This window comes from Anser brachyrhynchus (assembly GCF_964034855.1).
Source record: "Anser brachyrhynchus genome assembly, chromosome: 4".
Taxonomy (NCBI): Eukaryota; Metazoa; Chordata; class Aves; order Anseriformes; family Anatidae; genus Anser; species Anser brachyrhynchus.
This window is the reverse complement of record NC_137698.1, coordinates 56,615,062-56,639,533: the sequence shown is the minus strand read 5'-3', so window position 1 is coordinate 56,639,533 and position 24,472 is coordinate 56,615,062. Positions and strand designations below refer to the sequence as shown.

The following is a 24,472-nucleotide window of genomic DNA, read 5'->3' as shown; positions in this document are numbered from 1 at the left end:
TTCTTCAATTTACAGCCACTGCTTTTTAAAAATATTTATTTTGCCTTTTAAAAATTATCTATTTTGATTCTTTCCACAATCAAAAATAATTTTAAAAATAAATTTATGTTCTTATAAGCTGGATCAAGTTAAGACAGAATTCTCAGTGTAAGTTCTCCAGGTAGAAGGCTGATTTGGAAATCAAACAATTCAGAACCTTTGTAAATATCAGAAAACTTAAATGGAAAAGCCAACAAAGAAACAAACAGTTTAACTTCAGAATTTACAGAAGATACTGGTTTGTAAAAAAATAAATCAGAATTCCATAAAATGATTTTTACTTTTTTTTTTTGGTTTATTAGTTTTAATAGTACTTTAGGAATTACTCGGATGTTGTAAGAGTGGACTCTAGACAGTTATTATTTAGTTGAGCTCATATTTCTAACAAAATATAGGTTAAGTGTTAGACGGGTCTTAAATGCACTGGATAACACAGTGAACTTTATTCATATCTTACGCACACTAGTTAAATTCATTTGACATTAAATTTATAGGTCTAGATTAAACTTCATATAATAAAATAGCGTCAAGCAAATGCAGATTTACATAAAATCTATGCTAAACTTTACAAATTCTTCAAGGTCAAGCATACTGAAAATGTGACTTGTTTGGCAAAAATTACTTCGAAAAATGCTCTGTTACATGGTGGTTGAAAGCATAAAATGGGAGAAAGAGAAATTGATATTTTATTTCTTGTTTAAGAAGAAACAAAGGGAACAGCATCATATTTAGTCTAGTCTATAAAACAGAAATATTAAAATTTATTTTAATATTTTTTTTTGAGTGTGGCATCTGCTTAGAATACTTGACTTTTCCTTATGAATGAACAGCAGCAAAAGTCAATTTTTCTGGGCCTTCAAATTCACCAAGTGACATGGGAAAACATCCAAGACGTATCCTCCTAAATTATCTCAAGGCTTCTTTTTCTTCACCCAAGAGAATTGCTTCACAAGAAACAGATCATAAAAAAAGTGAACAAGGTATTATCCAGACTTCTTTTAAAACCTGAATCAGAGAACTCTCCTGATTAATGAAAGCAGTCAGGAGCACTCTTCATTCTGAACTGTTGTTTGTGAAAAGGCATCTAGATGAATTCTAAAAATAAAAATAAATAAAAAATTTCACATCCATCTGGAGCATGAGGGAATGCAAACGTGATGTTGCATCTGTGGATTAGAACCAAAGAGTGAGAGAGCAAGAATGTTAGTCTTGCTAAGAAACTTGGTGGAAATTGAAGAATTAAATTTGTAATTTCATTAGTCCAAAACTGATGATACCTTCAGCCTGTATCTGTACTGATTTGATTCCTCTGTCTGGCTTGAGCATGTTTATGTTGTAGCTCATCCACAATACCAGCCTTGGCTTACAGTAGTTCAATCCAGCAAAAATAGTTTCAGGTAAAATAGTTTCAAGTAAAACACCTCTCTCACATACATTTGCTTTCAACATAAGCAGTGCTTCCCTGAATTCACACTGCACTTTGTCTGCTCTACACAGATTCTCACTTATTCTTGGTATTAGCCTAATAATTGTACTGACCATCTATGCAGTGAACTGCTATTCATGAGGATAAAAAGGAACAGAAAGCCAAGCTAAGGTCTTGCACAGCACATGGAAGAGCATCTGTGTGGAGCAGGGAGGATCTTCACATAATGGCTGTTGTTTGAGCAGGCAGCCCACAGCTGCCCAGAGAAGACTAGTAATCTGAGATGTTCCGGGGGGTTCTGTCATGGGGTATTTGACTATTCCTCTCCTGGCAGACTAAAAGCATATAAGTTTGCTAGAGTAGCTGGCAAGCAAAGTTTAAAGCCTGAAGATGTTCTAGCATGCTGACCACACAGACAGATTTGGTCACGATGGTCAGCTTGAAATGTGTACTTCTGCAGTGATTCAGGAGCATCTCAGAAACACTCTGTCCATTTTTCACCACTGTATTTCTGATAGACTGGGATCATTTTATGTATAGGAAATGATGATTGATTATTATAGTTAAAAGCTCCAACAGAAATGTTTCAGTTGAGTGTAGTTTTAGGTACAAGTGCTATTAAATGTTGCTATTATCAAACCAGTATTTCAGTCACCACTGCCAACATAACTGATGTGCAAGATGGAAAAGAGATCTGAGTACATGATAGAAAATTGGGTACAATAGGAGAAGAGAATGTGTGATTTTATTGAAAATAGGATTGCTGGAAAACAAAAGACTGTGGCAGGAGCAGATGGGCACAGGTACAGAATCTGCTTATAATTTTGTCACAAAATTACACAAAGAAGAAGGAAGATTGTGCCTGTTCTTTTGTTGTTGTTGTTGTTAATTTTCAATTTGTAAATTAGCAAGTTTTATATGCAATAAAATTCAGCCAGTGGATTTCTCAAAAGGTGTTATTTCATGTTGTAAAAATGTTTTCTTTCTGGTTCACTTTCTTACAGCTTTACAAAAGGCTTACCTGTATTTGTGATGTTAAATTATAGAATAAAAACTTTCTCTCTCCTTCTTTCACAGTGGTCTGTAGAGCTGGCCTAAAGAGAGGGCACACTAAAAACTGTTGAAGATTAGAGGATTTGTCTCTAGTTGTGATGACACAGCTTCCTGACACTTTCTTCCACTTCTTCAGTTAGAGGTAACTTGATTTCCATAACTGGTATGGGCTAACAACTCCCTTCTTTTTCTACTAGCTTCCTCATTAGTACTATTAGATCAGGTAAAAGGGAAGCTACAAGTAATGAAGTTGCAGAGGTACGAAATGGGTTGATAATGCTACATGCACAGGACTGGCTGCCACAGAAAACAGTGACTGCATATTGGCATCAAGCCTCTGTGTTGCCATGCCACTGGAAGGGAATGTGCGGGAAGCACATGAGGGCCAGAGACCAGATGCAAGTGAGGTGTCATCCTCAAACAGTTCTGCCATGCATCTTCTGTGCAGGGTCCTGTACCAGTTCACAAGATTGAGGTGGTTACTATAAAGCATTGTTTGACTTAAAACACATTTAGGGTTGATGCCATGTTAATAGCTAGTGCTGTGCAGAAAAACAAGTTGTTTGCTAACTGAAACTTACAGGATTAATGACTTCTATATTATGGTGACAAGAGAGATTAGTTTAAATATATATGAGCACACACTTACTTACAAATGCAAAAGACTTCAGTTCATAAAAAAGTATGGAAAGAAAATATGCAAATAATACTGTATAAAAGCCCAATGTTATACAGTCCTGACTCTACTTTTAGATTCTTAAAAATCTTTGTTCAGCAGTGCATTTCACATTTTAAAAAGGTTCATAAATAAACAGACCTACAAACTGGCTGAATATATTTCAGTAGGCAATGTTGCTGACAAAATATCTGACACAGTGAATGCTTATCAATATATACATTTTGCAATAAATTACTTTTCATATCCTAACTTATTTTTTTTTCTCGCATGTTCGCTATGTACATTCTGTGTGTAGCTTTGTTGCATATTTTTCCTATAATTTTATTTTCTTCAAAAAGAAAAATTAAGAAACTGCCAATAGATTTACCAGCAAATTTACTGTAGTTTGGTCTTTCTTATGAAAAGATGTTGTCTATTAAAAAAATGAAAACAAACTTGTGGAGGCATTTTAGAGGAACTTCACTGCACTGCGACAATAAATTTGTTCTCATTCCCTACAAACTTATTTCATCTGTGCAGAGGTGTTGTGCACATTTTAAGTAATAAGTGTCATCTTTCGAGACCTTTGAGTGTGGTGAAGAGTAAAATAATAATAATTAGCTGGTTCTGTGGAGTGAATCTTCAGTACCGCAAGAAGAAAAAGAATGATAGTGTGAAAAAAAGCACTTTATTTTCATCCTGGAATGCAGAAATATATCCCCAAAGATATTACATACTGATTTCAAAAAAAAACACAAACAGCTTCCTCTGGTAAATTAAATTAAAATAAATGTAATCTCTTAAAGAATCTTTTAAAGAATAAGATAAAGCTGATACATGTGAAAAAGGAGTTAAAAAGTAAAGAAAACAAAGAGTGAGAAGGAATGAGGAAAAAAAGAAACAGAGACAACATAATTAATGAAATAACCATTTTGTTAATTAAATGTTGTCATGGGTTGCTTCAGTCTCTGAAATCATAGCTTTCAAACTAAGCATTTTACCACCATGCTCTCTGTCATCTCATATGCTTAGTTACCTGGATGTTTTACATCACATGATGTTTTTCCTATGAGATCAGCATGTTACAGATTTTCTGCATATTTAACATTTAATTGTATATACAATTAGGAATATCATTGTAGTATTAAATAAAAAGATGTAGACAACATTCAGATATGTTTACTATTGCAATTATTCCTATTATTATACTCAGGCATAAGTGTCCCTGGTTACAAACAGTTTTGCCACAGAGTATGAGGTCAGTGAGATCTTGCGAGGGCAGTGTTGTGATATGCTTTATTGGCAATAGCATCCTTTACAAACAACAGCAGCAGATTTAAGATAAATGCAAAAATTTAATATCTGAACCCTCCAAGCCTTATCAATACAGTTAGATGCAGTACAGAAAATTGCATCTTCTTCTTTGGATTTTGGACAGAGGAAAGAACAAGCTGGTTTTGTTCTGTCATTTATAAAAATGTTTCATCCTTACGGAAGACACAAGCTCATATCAATTCTACAGTGAAGACCAGAGTATAAAAAGAAACATTTTGATGCCTCGGATGGAATATTAATGAAATTAATTTTGACAGTAAATCAAAGCAGATGCAAATATATAAAGTATTATGAAACAAAGTTTTGCCTATGAGCAATTCTAATTGTTCTCATGCTACTAAAAGCCTGGCTTATAAAGTAGCTTCACTGATTTCAGCATTGTTTTCCCAGAATGATACCAATATAAATGTGGAGTATTTGACCTACCTTTATGACGACCATACTACACTAAGATGTGGAAGGTAATGGAAGTCTTGAGGTCATGATGACATGCAGCATAGATATGAGTATAAAGAGAAAATAGAGCAGAACACAGAATGACTTCTGAAGAAATAGTATAACCTTTAACGTAACCTTTTATAAAAGAGGAATCAGTTTTCTAATCCTTTGTTACTTGTATGAAATAAGATTTCTTTTAATCACTTGTAGATATTGTGCTTTCATTATGTCAATCAAGACACTTAGATGGATCTTTTATCTCCTTTCCTGCCAAACAGAAGGAAATCAGATGCCAAGAAAAATAAGTGAGAGAAAATAAACATCCTTAAATAACCAATCTAACCAGTGATAGATTTTCCCATTCCTTGCTTCTGTTTATTTAAATTTTTTGTAGTTAATACAGGAGTACATGGTGTGTAGTGAAGATGAAGAGGAACAGAAATTCCTCTGATTATGGATAGTATAGATAATTTTTTGTTGTGTAACAGAGTTGTTAAACATTTAAGTACTCCACTGCACTGTTTTGACTTTCCTTCTCTTTGTCCTTTGTGAATGCTTTCAATTTCAGCTAACATTTTCAGATTTCAATTAAAAGCAGTCCAGTCACACAAGACTGTGTGCACAATTTGTGTTATTGTTCCAGTCAAAACTGGGAAGGGTCACAAGAAATCTCTGGCTCAGTTCCCCTAGATTGTGCTGTATTTCCTAATAACAAAGTGATGACTATATATACTCACCTGAACAGCTTACTCTGCATAAAACATTATATCCTACCAATCATTTCTCTCTACTTCACTCTATCTCTGTAGTGAAGTATTATGCAATTAGACAAAAATAAGTCAATACATTGACCAAGGCTGAATTATTTTCCTACTTAGAAAAAAACGTGGGATATATGCCAGCTTTTGTAAGCAGCTAAACAATAATGAAGCAAATTTGAAAACAAAACAACAAATTTTGAGCTAGGAAGGACTTCTGCAAAACTTCTTCAAGCTTCTCTGGTTTTAGGATTTTTGTGATTTTTATCTTCCTTTCCAGTCTGTGGAATTTTGGTAAATGTTCAGAAAACTAAAATTACTTGACAGGCATAGCAAGTTTGTTGTTGTTGTTGTTGTTGTTTTGTTTATTTGTTTTTTCAATTGAAACAAGGTATGCTGACCAAGCAAGTTTATATTTTAAATGGGTCAACTTTTGTATGAGTCAAGTCACAGTGGAAAACTAGTCATTACTGGTTGAAATGCTCTACGAGCATCTTGTCTCCAGCAATGTAAAACAGCATGTATTTAAAAATAACTATAAAATCTCTGAAACTGTTTGCATTATATGCCAATAAGTAAATTGCTCTTAAATTCAAGCAGTTCTTCTTTGGTTATTACCCTAATTTTCTTATTATGAACGTTAAAAATCCTCCCTTACCTATCCTTAGCCAATTATTTTAATATTCTCAAACTGGAATGGAAAATGGATTTCAAACATAGCTCTGTAAATTATACCAAATATTAAATAAAACGGCTCCTAAATTCTTCCATATAGCCAATGCTTGTAGACAATACACTTCTCTTTATAGGACTTAGATCATCCCCAGTGAAGTAAGCAAACAGACCTTGTAGATCTAGAAGATATATTCTGTTTCACACCGGTAAATAAGTAATGAAAGTAAAAGTAAAAGAAAAGTAATGAAAACTAAAATCTTATTATTATAGATTGTGCTGTGATGTATAGTATTGATAATAGATTCTTCATAGCATCAAGAGCAAAATCTATTTTGTTTTCATTCAGGTCCTTGTTCTCCCTCCTTCTCTATCCTGCTTACCACTGGTTGAGTATACGGTTGTATCAAGTTCAGGGCAATAGTGTGTGTGTGTGTATATATATATATATATATATCCTTTTTATTTTAATGTAATCTTTGATGTTGAAGAGTTGCTATGGAACAGGAGAAAAAAAATTATTGAAGATTCAATGTTTAAAAGATGACCAACTGATAGATTTATTTCTTCCATATTTCACATTCTGCATGCTCAGAAGAGTTAGTCATTTCTTTCTACAGGTGATTGTTTGATGTCTTACAGACTCTTCTGTATTTACTTATTACTTCATACTTTTTGAAAAATATGTTTGTTTGTTTGTTTTAATGCTCTGATTTTTTCTTCAGTTGTTTTGTTCTATGTTTTTTGCAATAAAATTTTCTCACTACAGTGTATAACAACAGAAATACAACTGCTCTTAAAATTATTGTCAACAAAATGGTTTTACGTCATCTGTGGTTAGGTGCATTCTTATGACTTGCCCTTTGCTGCACAGCCACAAAGACAGAAGTCTGTATTTTTTCCTGTCTGGCTGATTAAGTTATAATTAGCATATAATCTATCTGAAGAAGTAACCTTTCCTGTCTAGGACATCAAGTTATTGGCTCATTAGTTAGGCATTTTCATAAAGAAGCTGGATTCTGCCCAACCACTTTTTAAGGAGAACAAAGTCTTTGGCCACAGTAGAACCTATTTATGTTTAGTATGCAATTGGTGGCATTTTAATTTAAAATGCTGTTCAGTCATCATTAAACATGGCTGTTGGAGAGAAGTTCACAGTTTGATGGAAGGCAGCCTGTGATGTTAGAATAAGTAATAACAATAATGGGTAAAGTAGGTTTTGTGTGTTTATCCTTTTTTAAGAAGTTTTGCTTTAGGTACTGCTAGAACAATTTAATTTCTTAATTGAGAAACAGGTTATCTGTAAAGTAATTATACTTAGTTATATTACTTAATCCCAGCAGATGTTATGCAAGCATAAATAGCATGTCTGTTGAAATTAAAGACGATCAGTAAAATATAAAAAATATTTGAAATTCCCCAAATATAATCTAATGTAAACAAAGGAACATTTATGGTAATGTAATGTTGATAGCCCTATCTCCAAATGGGGTTTTATTTTTTAAAAGATGATAAATTATTATTTAGTATCACTTATCAATCTCCTGTTTTACAGCTACATAAAGTACATAAAATGAAAGAATCTAAAAGAGGACAAAGGAAAAACAGGGTTGGAAAAATCTGCTTAATCTTAATCTTTGAATACATTTCCTGACATATTCCTTTTTTTTTTTTTTTTCCTCCCCCACCATTATTTAATTTGTACATCCATAAATGCCAACTTGAGGGAACATGCAATTTTACTGATGCACCTGCTTTCTGACCTTTTAATGCCACTGCTGAATTTAGCACAGGAATACTCTAAAGACTTTTAAATAGTGAAAGTCCTTCAGACAAAATGAAGTTCCTGAAAACAACATATATTACTTACTAGAGTCCAGATCCTCATATCTTGTAAACAAGGAAAATTGAGGATGAATGTTTATAACTTTCAGCTGGTATCAGAACGATGAAATAATTAATTCATAGCTATAACCTTGTAACTCTGTGTGTACATAGTAACTACAATGTTGCATATCTCGGAGTCATTTCATGAATATTTATGTTAAAAGGCAGAGTTCATAGTAGAATAGTTACACACTAGTTAACTTGAAACACTGGGTACTCACTGAGTATTTTTCAAAATTAACAACAATTACAATAACGTTCAATATGACTAAATGATAAAGCAATATTTTATTTATCATATAAAATGTTATACTGAAGCACATGTATGTATTTGTCGCATGAAGTTCCATTAAAGTATTAATTAAAAGTATTAAAATACATACAAACAGAAAGTGGGTAAGAGCAACTGATTTAATATCCTTTCAAGCTATCTCAGGCTCCCTAAGTCCCACTGTAAAATCCTGAAATTGAAAATTACTCCATTCCAGTAATTAAGCAATTAAAGCAGAAGCATATATTACTTTTTTTTCCCCTGATTTTTGTTATTTTATTTTAATAGCATACATGATATTAGTGGATATAAAATTGGAAAGGTTTCAGGAAAATTACTGTGGTATGGAAAGCCTAAAGAAAGTACCCTGGCCCTCCAAACCTGCATGATATTCAATTATCTATCCATCTACTGATCGTATCCTTACATTAACTTAATAGAATATGTCAAGCCATAGCAGTTAAATAAGAATTACTTGTTCCCAAAGTGAATTTTGGTATGTTAAGAACGTGGAACAGATTTTTGTTGGTCTGCATTCTTGCAGTTGCTTATACTTTCATGCCACCCATGCTATGCTGCGTTCAGCAGGGATGAATGCTGTCATCTGTTGACACATAGCACTGTGATAGCAACACTGATGGAAGAAAGCAGACCCCAATTTTTATGTCCATTCAGAAAAATAGCTGGCCTTCCTAATACAGAAGTTTTCAATTTTTACCATCAGGTTTAGCAAAGGTAGACATGAAAACTCCTTCCTTGGTTCAAGAAATCCTACACAAAAGCCTTCTTGAATCTGTTTTTCCTAGGTAGAAAAGATTAAAGGTTTTTTTTCCCCTTTAGTGTGTGAATTGAATCTTCTTTGAGTTGTTTCCTTTTCCTCCACCTTTTCACCAATAAATGTTGCCACTAGTACTTCAGAGGGGGTGTTTAGGCCTCAGCTAAGTAAAGGTCATGTTCTTTGCCTCACTGGCGGGACTGACAAAATAAGAGGATCTGCAGGGAGTGAAAATTCCTTCTGGCAACTGGAATAAAATGCTTATTGTCACTAAACCAGAAGTCATGGTGATCTGAGCACTGTATGTGGCTTCATACAATGGGCTTAGCTTGATTTTTGGGAGGCTGTAGTTCTTCTAAATGAGGCAGGCATGACTGAAGAAATCTGTCCCAGATATAAATTAAAACTTCATATCACAGCATAATACCTTAAAACCTGCATGAACAATGGAAAGAAGTTCAGAAATGGTTACTTTACTTTAACTGTAATTTATAGCAGTGTTTTTTTTGTTTGTTTGTTTATGTTAGAAAATTCAGTCTTATCTTTGAGTCCCATTCTCCTCAACAAAAAGAAAAAAAAATAGTCTTAATTTACGAACACCTGTATCAGGTTTATGTGGCATGGTTTTGGTAGCATGGAGGCTGTAGGTCTGGCCTCTGTGAGCAGAGAGCAGAAGCCGCCCCATGTTAGATAAGGGCCAGTTGCTGCTGGCTCCAAAGGGACCTGCTGCTGCCCGGAGCCAAGCCAATAAGTGATATTGTTTGCACCTCTGTAAGAGCAAATTTAAGAAAGGGGGAAAAAAAAAAAATGCTGCACGACAGCTGGGAGAGAGAAGTGAGAAAATATAGGGAGAAAGAACCTTGTGGACACCAAGATCCTCAGAAGGAGGGCAGGAGGTGCTCCAGGCACCAGAACTGAAGTTCCCCCACGGCCTGTGGAGAGGCCCCTGGTGGAGCAGGCTGTCCCCCTGCAGCCCATGGGTCCCACACGGAGCAGATCTCCACGCTGCAGCCCGTGGAGGATCCCCCGGTGGAGCAGGTGGATGTGGCCTGGAGGAGGCTACGGCCCATGGAGAGCCCTGCAAGAGCAGGCCCTGTGCCAGAGCTGCAGCCTGTGGAGAGGAGCCCATGCAGGAGCTGGAGGGAACTGCTCCCGTGAGGGACCCATGTTGGAGCAGTTTGCTCCTGACAGATGGACCCCATGGTACGGACCCATAATGGAGCACTTTGCTTTTAGTTCTCACTACTAGAGACTGTTCTCGGTAGGCAATAAATTACATTAGTCTCCCCTATGCTATTTTGCCCGTGACAGTAATTGGTGAGTGATCTTCTTGTCTTTATCTCAACATATTTCATCATATATTCTCCCCCTGCCTTTGTTGAGGGAAAGAATGAGAGAGTGGCATGGTGGCGCTATTTACCAATGTTAAACCAGCACAAGAGTTTAAAATAGATTTAAAATTTTCCAGTGTTGAACCATAAGTCCTATAAAACATGACACTCAAATAGGATATCAACATTGAGTGTATTCCTTGGCTTCAGTTTGAAGGAATATATACACCGCATTTTTTTTCTCACGTCTGTCTAGTTTATATAGTGCAATCCCAGGAACAAGGTTTATCTCTGTTTCAAGACACAAGGAGATGGTAGTGGTCCTTACGTTTCTGTGAGATAAAACCTAGACAATTGTTAATTTCCATCCTCAGCCATGATGTGAAAATAAGATATGAAAATGTCAAATGATCAAAACCCAACGATAATAATTAATAAACATGATTTTGATCCATCAAAACATTTTTGCTTTGAAATTTTAAGGGGTTTTCTTTTTCCTTTCATCTCACTAAGGTTCCTAAGAGTTTATAATAAAGTTGTTTGGAAAATAAAAGTTTCCAATTGTTTTCAAAGTATGCAAATATTCATTTTCACATGCATATTTTTTTAAAAAATAGAAACTCTCTCTTGAATTCATAAATTTCCCAATTAGAAAAATGAAGTTCATCAGTAGATCTTCAGACAGTTAATTTTTTGTTCTTTCATGCTTTATGCATAAAGTATTCCCTTCATATTTTCTGTAGCGTCTATACATGAATATATTTTTTTCCAATGACTATTATTTATAATTACCAATATTTATAATCAGGAAGCATGTTCAGTTGTAGATGCTCTTGAATCTCTTTTCTCCCCCTGTCACTGTTCTATCCAGATAAATATGACATGCTGCAGCAATACTGTATGCAATGTAGTGCCTGAACATCTTACAGTACTTTTATTATCTAGGAAAAAAATAAGAAACATTTGAGACTTTAAAGAAAGCAGCATTTTGCTTCATAATTTACTCAACACACCTTCAAAATTGAACTTACTTTACACTCTTAGGTTAGCACTGCTAAATGCATTATTTTAATTCGATAAACTCCAGTTTCCCTCTTCAAAATACTTAATTCCTGTTCTATTATGATCTAATATTGTTGTGTCTGACCTGAGTATTAGTTATACATTAAATTCCTTTATACGTAAACAAACTTTTCAAGATACCTTAAGTTAGAGCTAGTCAGAGAGATGATGGTTGGCTGATACTGGTTATTTGATAAAATGCATCAATTTCAGTTCTCTAACAAAGAAATCTTGCTTCTCTAACAAAGAAATCTTGCTACTCTTTCTTGTTGGATATCTTGAACTACAAGGATCTGCACGTACAGATTTTGTTCTCATTTTTGTGTTTTTGGTTTTCATTTGAAAACATTGTTTCCAAGTTTTCATACTGAGGGCATGAGAAATGAGCTTTATGTAATTCCTATTTTTTTTTTTTTTATCCAAAATATAACTCAATCTTTTAATTTCCCAATAAATAAAATTGATATCAAGTTCAGAACCTTGCTGTATGTAGTCTTAGCATTTTATTAAACTTAAATATCCACTCCTGAACTTTTTTGATAGTGAATATGGAGAAGTAAAAGATAATATAGCAAAATTATTTTGCTTAGATAACAGGTGATAAAATAATGTCTTGTTTCATATTTTACTTTACCTCAATTTATTTATTTATTTTTTATGATAGACATTCTGCATTGCTTTGATAATCAGGTTTAACAAAGTTATGCGTCTTTACCCATTTTGAAAGAACTATGTAGTGGAAGATAGACGACCTTCCTCATTTTTTCCTTTTAAATTTCCCTGTAAGACAGATTTTTCCTTGCCTTTGAGGAAATGAGGATGTTAGGTCAATGCCTGTCTTTCTGTAATAAACAACATTTCAGTGTTTATCTCCTAGACCAGACTTTTTTCTATCAACTTTTACAGATTGCTAATATGGTCCCTTGCCAGTGTACTAATAAAAATTCTAAATAATGATTTGAGTGCAAAGTGGCTTATTGACCGCTGCCAAGTAATACACAAAAGTGTCAGGATAAAATAAGAGTGTGATTTATGTATGTTAATCTAGCATAATTTTAATTAATTCTATGGTCAATCTGATTTTCAGGGATTCTGAGAGCCACATCTCCCAGTGACTTCAAATGAAGTTCTCAGTACTTACAAAAATAAGTCCATGCTTCCTACTTCGTAACTTGTTTCGGACGCATTATAGTCCTTAGGGGCAAGTTCTGCTACTTTCCCAGTTTTCTTGATACCTAGTGTCAGAAATTGATTCTGGCTGCAAACAGATGGTGTTTTTCCTGTTATGCAATGTCCATAGCTGAAAGACCCAGAGTAAATGTGCTGCAGTTAACCCTTACTTCAGATGTCACTTTTCTCTACAGCCTACACTAATTTTACCCAATTTCTCCTTCCAGAGAAAATTACATTCAGTTGCTCTAACCTTTAAGTAAAAAGAATTTGGCAGTATGTTTAGTTTCATTGTGGTGTGCAGATTATTTCTCATTGTTAATGTCTAAAGGAAATTAATGTCAGAATTTTGGCCCACAAAATATTCTGTTGCTTTTCCAGTATCTATCCAGGTATGAGTTTTTTCTTTCTGCCAAGGAAATAGCAATCCACTTTGAATAAAAAGTGTTGTGTTAATTCAAAAAAGTTAGCAAAACACTGATTTTTGCTTCCAACTCTAAGATTAGTAATTGGAGCATATACAGTTTCAAGACCAGTTTGCCAGTTTTCTCCATTTTATTTGAAATGTCACAGAAGCTAAACTAAGTAAGGAATCAGAAGTAAATAACTGTAATACAAATGGTTCTGAGATAATTCTGCAGTACTTCATCATAAAAAGATGAAAGAGCACATTTTTCAGTTTGTGGAAAATTTGCTGAAAGGTCATGAATTATGACTTTTTCTTAAGTTAAGGACTGATATTGCAGTCCTTAATCACAGATATGCTCAGTGCTCCTAGACAATGGTTTTTAAGTTTCACAAAACCTAAAAGCATTTATATGCAACTTTGTATTGCTAACAGAAAATTCCATGCATCTGTGCAGTTTAAGTGTTCTTCACACATCTTTAGTAAGTGGACAGTGCGATGGTTCCTTCACAGAGACAGATCTCTATCATAAGTGCTACTTTTAAAGAGCATCCTTGCCCTTCTCTTTTTACTGCACTTGAAAGGAAGAATGTGTTGTTTTATTAGCAAATAATTTCATTTTTCAGAAGCTTACCATGAAAGAAAACTACTATGAACCCAATTAAATATCACTGGAAAAAAAAAAAAAAAGAAAATGTTCTGGACAAAGAAATTCCCTGGATTTAGATCAGGAGAAAAAAACTTCAAAATTATTACAGGCTGCAAACTACTTTTTCTTAACTTTTCAATGTTAACAATAACAAAGATATGTAATTACATAGATAAAGTAAAGGGAGTTTGGGTTTTGTGTCCTGTAGTACCATATTACCATATAAATAGCTGAGTATTGTATAAATTGACTTTTATGTGTGAGAAGGTTAGGGCAAAAAGGTTTATGATTACAACTGCATGAATCATTAGTCTGGGTTGCAGCGAGGTTTGAAATCCCAGATTATGCTGGGAAAAGCTGATTATTTCTGTGAAAAGAGAATCTTACTTTATTATTCCATATTGACTTTTAAGAACTTTATCAGTGTGATATTTACACCAAAGCAGAGTACTAAACAGATTGTACAATCTACAGAAGAAATTAAACTGGTTCAAAGACGTTTTTCTGATGACTGCCCATTTGTTAAGAAATTGCATATCCCAGGAAAAAAAAAAAAAAAAAAAACAGCAGAAAGGGCCTGCTTTGAAACACAATTCAATGGTTATGGAAAAAAAGAATAAGCTGGAGAAAAAAGTTAGTATAAACTGAAACTCTTATTTTTTAATTAACCATTTATTTTAAAAGTCTGCCAAGTTTTACTTTGATCACTGTTTTCTAATATCGCAAGTATTTCATAGATATATTAGTGAGCAGGCTTTGAAGACTGCAGGATTACGTGTCAACACAGAACTAGCACACTTAAAGTGTGCTTGGATGCCTCAAGATTTGCATAATCCATAGCAACTTCCCTTTCAAAGGAAGAAATTGAAATTTTTAGATTTCATTGCAAGGTGTAATAAAACTAAAATATTCCACAAAACGGAATTAATTTCATTTTGCAGTATTATTTGTAAATAATTACACCTAGATTCACTATAAAATATAATAAAATAAAATAAAATATATATAAATACATACAGATTTTTTTTGTTTTTTTTTCTTGTCACTGAAACATGAATATACTTGCACAGAGATTTCCATGAGCTATATTACTGTCTGATTTGCATCATGTCCTCTGTTATTTATTTAGAGCATTAGTCTTTGGTGTTTCCATTTATTCTGAAGTCATTCTCAGAGGGAGCTTAATTTCTGTACTTCACTTTGGTGAGGCCACACCTCGAGTACTGTATTCAGTTTTGGGCCCCTTACTACAAGAAGGACATCGAGGTGCTGGAGCATGTCCAAAGAAGGGCAACGAAGCTGGTGAAGGGTCTAGAGAACAAGTTTTATGAGGAGCAGGTGAGGGAGCTGGGGTTGTTTAGCTTGGAGAAGAGGAGGTCCAGGGGAGACCTTATTGCATTACAGTAACCTTAATTACAATTACCTTAAAGGAGGTTGTAGAGAGGTGGGGATCAGGCTCTTCTCCCAAGCAGCAAGTGATAAGATATGGGGAAATGGCATCAAGTTGTACCAGGGGATGTTTAGGTTGGATATTAGGAGAAATTTCTCTACTGAAAGGGTTGTGCGGCATTGGAGCAGGCTGCCCAGGGAAGTGGTTAAGTCACCATCCCTGGAGGTCTTCAAGAAACATGTAGAGAATTTAGTAGCACAGTTTAGTGGTGGACTTGTCAGTACTAGATTAAAGGTTGGACTAGATGATCTTAGAGGTCTTTTCCAACCTGAATGATTCTGTGATTTAATTTAGGAAACTACTATGCTTTCAGAAGTACACGAAGTTCATTTCCAATATAACATATACCCAAGCAGAAGAGCCTTTAATGCAAGAATTTGTCTTTACTTGATAACACAGCAGGCATCTGTCCCAATTAGGATCTAGAACTAAATTAACTGTGAGGAGTAACAAAACAACTGGATCCATGTAATTACAGAGTCATCTCCTGTGCTCACTCCTATTTTAATAACAACCTAGAAAAGATCAGCCTAGGAGTTGAATGAGCACTTCTGTATGACTGATTACCCGTATTTAACAGTTTAAACCTTATAAGCATCAGTGGTACAGAGGTTATGTATTAACCCTGACAGCTGATCAGTTTTATTTTGTGCCTTTTCCTGCAATATTGAACAAAATAGATACATTCAGCAGACTGGAAAATAAATTTCATGAAGAAATAAAGGAAGTAACAAAACTTTTTTAGGATTTTCTGAATCAGTTTCATATCCTCTGAAGTTAATGAGAGCTTTCTCCACTGACTTTAATGATTCTTTTCATTCAGTTCAGGGTATAAGTATTTTCCTACTAGACTACTAAAGGACTCCTTAATTGAATACTTAAAAAGAAAAAAGAACTAAAGACTGAAAGCCAAGGTTTTTACAGATTCTGAGTGTGAAAAGAAGCACCATTTTTTATTATATTAAAAGGATGATTAACCTTTAGTGTAAATAAAGATGATTCTTTTTCTACCTGGAAGACATAGCCTGGAAGACAGATTTTAACTACATGTTATTTTGGGACATTCTACATGTGGAAGTTAATGAGGAGAAGCGATTTAATTATTTTACTGCTGACAGTCTTACAGTGGCTTCCTGTATAACCTCCTGTTTGACAAATAAAACAACCTGCTAGAGAAAACTTCAACACATTGTATCTTAATACAGTTCCAAGTTATATTAAAATCCATTTCACAGCAGCATTATTGCAGCCGAGTAGGAGTGCTATTCTGGAGAGTTAATGAGAGGAGTTAGTGGCCTATCATTTCACATCCTAATTCATTCCACATTTATTTCCCCACATAGACAAGCCCTTAGTCAAACAGCTTTTTTAAATTTATTTGTGGACAACTGTTAGATTATTTCAGCCTGTGATAAAAGGAAAATGAGACAAATAGTAGCTTCTAACCTTGGGCGCCATGAACATATGAAATTCTTGGCAAAGAAACCAAGTCAGAGGATTAGTATTTCTCAGTAGCACCAATATTTTTCTGTCTTACTGAATTCCAACATTATGCCTTGTTAACACAGTTCCTAGAAATACTGATTTAGCTTTGGAAGGCATTGTAAGAAAAATGCTGCTTTGTTATCATCCCTTACACATTTATTAATAAGTGATTCTTTGGGTTGTGACAGCACATTGTGGCCATTCTCTTCATTACAGTACTCACATGGCTTGTACTGTCTACTGACACTGCAGAGCAAGTCTTGTTGTTTTGTGACTTCTTTGTGTTTTTTGTTTGTTTGTTTGTTTGTTTTGATACCTCCTCAGATAGAGATGATTCTACTACTCTGTCATCTCTAATCTGTGGTTTTGAATGATGTAGCTCAGTTTTTCAGCTAATTTAATTTTGTTTGATGTTACCAGGGATACTGTCGCTTTTAACTCAATACTCAGAAACTTCCAATTGGTTGAGAATGTTCATCTACAATGAATCCCTTAAAAGCATACTGATATTATATTGTAACTACAAAATATCTTCATGCCAAACTAGCAACTAATTTAACCCTCATAATTGATCTGATGACTTCTGTGTTTCATAAAACTCATCTGCCTGAAGCCTCTCTTTGTACAAAAATCTTGGGTTCCCAGTCTTTTTTCCTTGAAAATCTAATTAATAGTATTCTTTTAAATAAGATTACTTTCTGTAAGCAATTAACTGAAATTCAGTCTGCCTTAAACTTTTCAATATACCAATGAATATTTATAAATTTAATAGAACTTCACCCTGGTAGGCAATCCCTTTAATCTTATTTGAAGCAGTGTGGGGCCCAAGTCTCACTGGATTAACATCATATTTTATTTTGGCGCACACACACACACAAAATAATTTCCTTGAAATGAAATATTTGACCAACTGATATCCAAACCCATGACAGTTCAAAGTCTGTTTCAGTAAAGCTAGAGTGTACATATCCATATTATCTGTGGCTTCATGCAATGATTCACCAATGATCTCTGAAGCTCATATGCACTTTTCTGCACCATTAGCATCTGCTAGTTTGCAAAAAATCAGTCTGAATAAAAATCAGTCATAGAATAAAAGATACGGTAACTTTGATATTAAATGTGAGCCGAATAGGGTAAAGATCTGCTACAGAGCACCAATAAAAAAGATTTAAGAAAAGAAAAGCAGACATTCAGGAAGCAGAGAAACATGCTGAAAAAGAACCAAAGAAATATTTTCAATATTGAATTTCCTGTCTAATTTTGCTTTACCTCCTTGATGTGAAAAGTCATTATTATGAAATTGCTTTTGAAGTGAAATCTGGTTTACATTCTCAAAACAAATGGATACTGCAAACAATTTTCTAGTAATTTCTATATTATTGCCACATGTTGTGCAAACTACTGGAAAAAATGAGAGCTATTTTTAGTGGTTTTTTTATTCCTCTCATTAACTTTGCCATCTCATTTTTGCTTGAAAAACTGTCTTGACTAATTTTACTATCTGTTTTTGATATGTTTACTAGATGAACTCCTTTTGTTATACTTCTCCTCTGTGTTTCTCACTTGTCTGAGCCTATTCCTCAACATTTTCTTTTCATATGTCCTTTTATTCTGCAGTCTTTGCTTTGTGCTTTCACTGGGTGTAAAGACATCCTTGTGAAAAATGTGTTCTTTTTAATGAACTTCCCTGTTTTTGCAGGTGATTTGACAGTAGCTGCCTGTCAAAAAGATAGGTGGGTTGCAGCTTTATCTAGTGTAAAAAAAGAAAAAAAAAGTAGTATACAGATGTTTAGGATCGTATTGTTACACCTTTTGTGTAAGAGATGATTTTGATATAAAGGACTTTTCAAGAGTCACACAGAGAAAAAGTACAGCACTCATTCGCTTGTAAGAAGGGGTTGCTTTAGGTGATGCACATTCCCAATGGAGCTGCACATATTATGCATGTCTGATGCATATAGAATATGTCAGACTTGGCACACAGTCTGACCCTGTTTCAGAACTACAGCAGAATCAGTTATCTCACTAGCAACCAGTTTGAAACTGAAGAAATCTCAAATGGTTGATAGGCTGACACAGCCTTGCCCAAAACCTTGTAAACTCAAACCACACAGGGATGAGTATTGCACAAAAATATAGTTGATGAAACAGGTTTACCAGGCTAGAAATGAGTGGATACAAAACCAAGAAAATTTCTATTTAAGGTAGAAAGAGCATGTAGAACTTACACTCTAGGTTCTTATGAAACATTCGTTATCAAAAATAGACACCACTTGACGTCAGTTAGGGACATATATGTGTAATACAGTAGAACACAACTGTTTACACTATACTGGCAGTCACCAAAGATAGCTGCTTTTATCCTTCCATTAAATTGCAATCATCAAAAGGACAAACAAGCTGTTATTTTGTTTTGGACTTCTAGGAGATTTTGTGATGAGCTCCTGTCAAGGGTATATGTACTCTTTTTGGGTAGTACTGTGCCACTTTAAAGGTTGCAATTCCCACAGGAGAACAACTTAACTGAAACCTCAGACTTTAGATCTGTTTTATTGAAAAGCTATCTTCTGAAAAGCTCAAATTCAGTAGTGTTTCAGTAATCTCTTAACAAAGAAGTCCTAGAAGTGGAATCACACTTACTACCTTTGCAGCTGTTAAATAATAGTCAATATTAAAACCATAATGCACAAATTTTCCATTATGTGACCAATATTCAATTTTGATTTGCAAAACTACTTTGTGAAATACCATCTCAGAGAAGGATTTTTGCTTGCAAACATGGTCAGTATATGGAATACAAAATGCCCACCTCATATCTGGATGCATCTGAGTAGAGATGTTCAAGAAAATATGCAAGGACAGAAAAGCTGATGTTAACTGTGTACAGTTTCTGTCATCATTCACGTGACCTCATTTCTTCTAGTATCTCTACAGACTGTGTAGAGATTTTTTTTCCCTCTGTCCTTTCTATTTCACCCTTTCTGCTTGCTGCAGGTCACAAGGATGGAGAAAAGAAATACTGTATGGGAACATATCACATGTTACATGAGATATCATTTGTGTCCTCTGGGTTACAAACCAATAATGAATCTTTCCAAAATGCAGTCCTTGGTTGCTAATAATACACATGTATCAGGAATGCAGCATTTCCAATTTGGTAATGAAGACAGTGGAAAGTGGAGAAAGAAATTGATATATCTAATTAGATTATAAATGTAAATGGATTTGTGACATCCTGTGGGATGTAACATATCATTTGTAATGATTTGTATTGTTATTTGCATGGCAACACCAAACATTTATGATGGCACCTGCCTTTTAGTTAACTCACAGTTAAATTTCAAAACTTTGTTTTTCCTGACAAAAAAAAAAAAGAACTAATCAAGGTAAAATACAATAACTATCAGAATTTGTTCTTGAATACACAATTAAAAACCTTGTCAGCTAACTTTATTATACCAACAGAACAGGGATTTCTCTAATGTAGAAGGGATTTCTGTTATTGTTACTAGGAAGAATTACTGGTTGTCAGCTTTTGGCATGTAAATTCTGTGAGGAACTTTCTGTCACATCAGACTTTTATTCCTACACGTCATTTTTTTCTTGGAAGACTTTTTTTTTTTTTAAATGAGAAATAGTTTTGGAAAATATTTACCTTCCAAACATAGGAGCTGATACATGTTCTTTTATACAAATATTTTTAATGTATTATTTTTCCATCCTGGTTTCAGGGTAAGACCAATAGCTCTTACACAGAGTACCTGAACAGGCTTTTGGCACAAAGTTTCAGTGCTGTGGTTTAACCCAGCAGCAGCTGAGCACTGCGCAACTGCTCGCTCACTCTCTCCAGGTGGGATGGGGGAGAGAATTGGAAAGGTAAAAGTGCAAGAACTCATTGTTTGAGATAAAGACAGTTTACTAGGGAAAGCAAAAGCCACATGTGCAAGCAAAGCAGCACAAGGAATCCATTCGCTGCTTCCCATCGGCAGGCAGGTGTTCAGCCACTCACAGCAAAGCAGGGCTCTTCACACATAACAGTTCCTTGGGTAGGGAAACACCACCACTCCGAACATTCTCTCCTTCCTCCTCCTTTCCCCCAGCTGTTGTTGCTGAGCATGATGCCATATGGTATGGATATCTCTTTGGCCAGTCTGGGCCAGCTGTCCTGGCTGTGTCTTCTCCCAGCTCCTGGTGCATCTCCAGCCTCCTCACTGGCCAGGCAGCACCAGAAGTAGGAAAGTCCTTGGCTCTGTGCGAGCACTGCTACAACTAAAAACATTGGTGTGTTATCACCACTATTTTCACCATAAGTCCAAAACACAGCATTATATGAGCCTCTATGAAGAAAATTAACTCTATCCCAGCCCAAACCATGACATTCAGGAACTTTAAATTTAACATTGCAAGTTTAAGGAATTGTTTTTTTCTAATAAAGTAAAAATTCATAGGAAAAATACTAACCAATGGTGCCAGCTACTGTTATGCTCAGATGGTTTGAGGACTGTGCCTTAGCACATACTGTTTCTGGTACATTATCTTACCAGAACTTTGCTGAAAGTGTAAATGACATTAATTCCTTACTATATATCCTGAACTAAATTGCATGAGAGAAAGGTTGTCAGTTTTCTTTTTTGTTTGTTTGTTTTTGTTGTTGCTGTTTTTGTTAGTGGTGGTGGCGCTGCTGGTTTTTTGTCTTGTGGCTATCTCCAGGTGAAATTTCAAAGGCTCGCTCTAAATAGTGGAGGCATAAACCTTTGTATAATTTAAAAAGTGCTAGGCAGATAACTAAGACATGTTATTCCCACAAGCCAGTGTAAACTTGCTCTGCAGTTGTGTAGATCTAAGGTAATTACATTTGATGCCGCACTGAAGTGGGGAAAAAGCATTATCCTTCAATATTCGTAACATCCATAAAGTTCAGAGCTTCACTCTTGATAATCAAATGACACGAACTGATAATTAGAGTGATCTCAAACGCTTTCTCAGAAATGTTGAGAAAAGGCTTCCTTTAAAAAAGTATAACTTCTTGCCATTTTGTAACTAAGCCATAGTTTTGATAGCTTAGCAAGGGATAATTTGTGGCTAGGGTGAGAATGTATACATACCTTCTTCTTTCAGATAAAAAGTAGTGAGGAGAAAACAGCCAGTCTGGTGAAGTTACTCCAAACTTACCATGATCACAAACAGATTTTCTGATTTTAGTCTTAAAATTGTTGCTTTCCTAAAAAAAAAAAAAAAAAAAAAAAAAAAAAAAAAAAAGCAAATTTATTAAATCAGATCACTGGTTATCTTTCCTGATAAATCAAATCTCTAGGTCTTGGTATTCTGTTTGTTTTCTTTCCTTTATCCTGTAGTTTCATGTATGCTATTTACCAATGAAAAAGTAAGTAATTGCTTAGCTAAACTGAAAATACCATAACTTCTAGTACCTTTTCCAATGTTTTCTATATGCACACTTTATTTATATGTCATAGTTGATTCATTTTTGTTGCTTTCAAGGACAAAGAGGATAAATGTTGTTGATTTTTTTTTTTAGTATCCTTTAATGCAGTACTTCCATTACTGAATTGTTTTAAATTTATTGCATAGACAAAGTCCCCTGAGACCTGCATTTTTTCACCTTTAATCCAAGTCTGCTGTTACCTTTAGTAGTCCTTGTCCAATTCCAGTCATAATGCTGACAAGACTGTTACTTTGACTGACGTTTGATTTTGATAGCAACCCATCGTGTCATTTTATTACCAAAAATCTGCACATTTTATTTCCTATCATTTCTCTAGTGATGTTCACAAACTTATTTCAGATGCCACAGTGTTTTAGAACTGCCCAAAGGGATGGCTGTCCTTATTTTCAATTGTCTCTTAAAAGGAAAATGAATTTAATATGGGATCACTCTGTTAGCTGAATGTATTTCCTTTTTTATTTTTTCTGTATGTAGCAGAACAAGCAAATTTATCTTTTTAAGATAATTCCAAGAATCTTATAATTGCACCACATAGATTCTAGAGACTTAATTCATCATTGTTCTGTTTGCAGTTGCCAAGGTATTTCTCCTTTTTCTAATTCTATTTCTACAGGTTATTTTAATTTTCGTTGTTGGCCTTTGAATAAGATACAGTACAGAGCTTTTTTTTTTTTTCTTTTTTTTTTGTTTAGTATTTATTATTTTAAAGTTTTTATTTTTTAGTATTTATTTTTTTAGTATTTATTATTTTAAAAATTATTAGAATTTCTAGTTATAGCTAGTTACAGTATCTATTGCATTAAGAATGCTTTTAATATTTTCTTAATATATAATAGTTCTCTGAAATTTTATTTACTACTGTCTTTGTGATTCTCTATCAGAAAACTGTCACAAAGCTCTTGTTTTATATATTGAAATATTTCCTTTTATCTATTTTATTTTTCTATAAGTATTAATTGGTCCACTAGGTGTCCTAAGAAAAAGTTCAGAGAAAAACAAGGATGTGTCAAGAAAAGAAAAGAGATTCAGAAAATCTGAATCCAATTTGTGCATGATCAAAAATTCCTACATTAGCAAGCCACTGAATTCCTCTTTAAAGTAGAAACAAAACCTCTCTCTCTTGTCTGACTGTAAAGTGTAGGATTAAAAAAAAAAAAAAAAAAGTCTGTTTCTTGTCCATGCATAGCTTGGGATTAGCATATAAAATAAGAGATGATCTTTACAGTCTTTACAGGAAAAAATAAGCAAAACTAGATACTGTTATTCCAGAATAAAACTTATGTGTGTCTTCTGATTTGTATTTATAAGCATTTGTAGAATCCACTGACAGTTAAATACTGGCTTACCAAGTTTGTTTTTGTGTGTGTTCTTGTTTTTTGTTTTTGTTTGTTTGTTTGCTTGCTTGTTTATTTGTTAGGGACAGCTAAAGGCGTACTTAGGCATTTATAGGTAAGTTTTGCAGTGGCATCAAGGAACTTGTACTGGAAAGCACTGGTTTAAGATTTCTGTTAAAGGTAATTTACATAAATAGTTTGACCATGTATGTGCTGTTATGAAGATCTTCGACACTGCAAGAAAAGTAGAAACGAAACCTCAGGTATTCTACTCAGCTACAAGCCCTCTAGTACTGTATATCCCTCGCTTGCTAAAAAGGACAAAACAGGCTATATATGAAAGATATACATGACCTAACAGTTCTCAATTACTTTTTCCATTATTGTTAAATTCAGTGTATGTATGAGCAGGAAAGCTTTAAGACTCAGATGGGTCACCTGAGGTGTCTAATAAGGAATTTATGCATCATTAGCATTTCTCTAGCTATTTAGATTTCTGTCTACTTCAAACTTTTTAGGAGTCAAGTGCTTATACCTTGTATTTTATTTCAGACTACCTCTTCTATCTTTCTACAGAACTATACATTTTATCATGAGATTATTTTGAGATGAGTGAAAAGTTACTGTTTAATCCAGCCTTGCTTTTCTCCCATTCAAGTCCAATGAGAACATGGAAATAATGACTTCGGTGTGACATCATTACATAGCCATTTTAAAATGATGTTTCTGTATTTTACAAACTGTTTTCTCCTTGCTAATGCCATTGATATCCTAGGAGTTAAATTTCTGCCTGAGAAGCGCATTTA

General features: G+C 34.3%; 1 protein-coding gene across 2 annotated transcripts in view; it reads right to left on the bottom strand.

Annotated features, from left to right (window-relative positions):
• LOC308193833 (uncharacterized protein) overlaps positions 1 to 24,472 on the bottom strand; it is a 568,958-nt gene that overhangs the window by 496,661 nt on the left and 47,825 nt on the right. For both annotated transcript variants that reach the window (XM_080588912.1, XM_080588913.1), the window contains exons 7-8: positions 21,974 to 22,089; positions 16,359 to 16,405 (exon numbers count right to left, since the gene is read on the bottom strand). In XM_080588912.1, the coding sequence (XP_080445038.1) occupies positions 16,359 to 16,405; positions 21,974 to 22,089 (163 nt within the window). The remainder of the gene's footprint in view (positions 1 to 16,358; positions 16,406 to 21,973; positions 22,090 to 24,472) is intronic.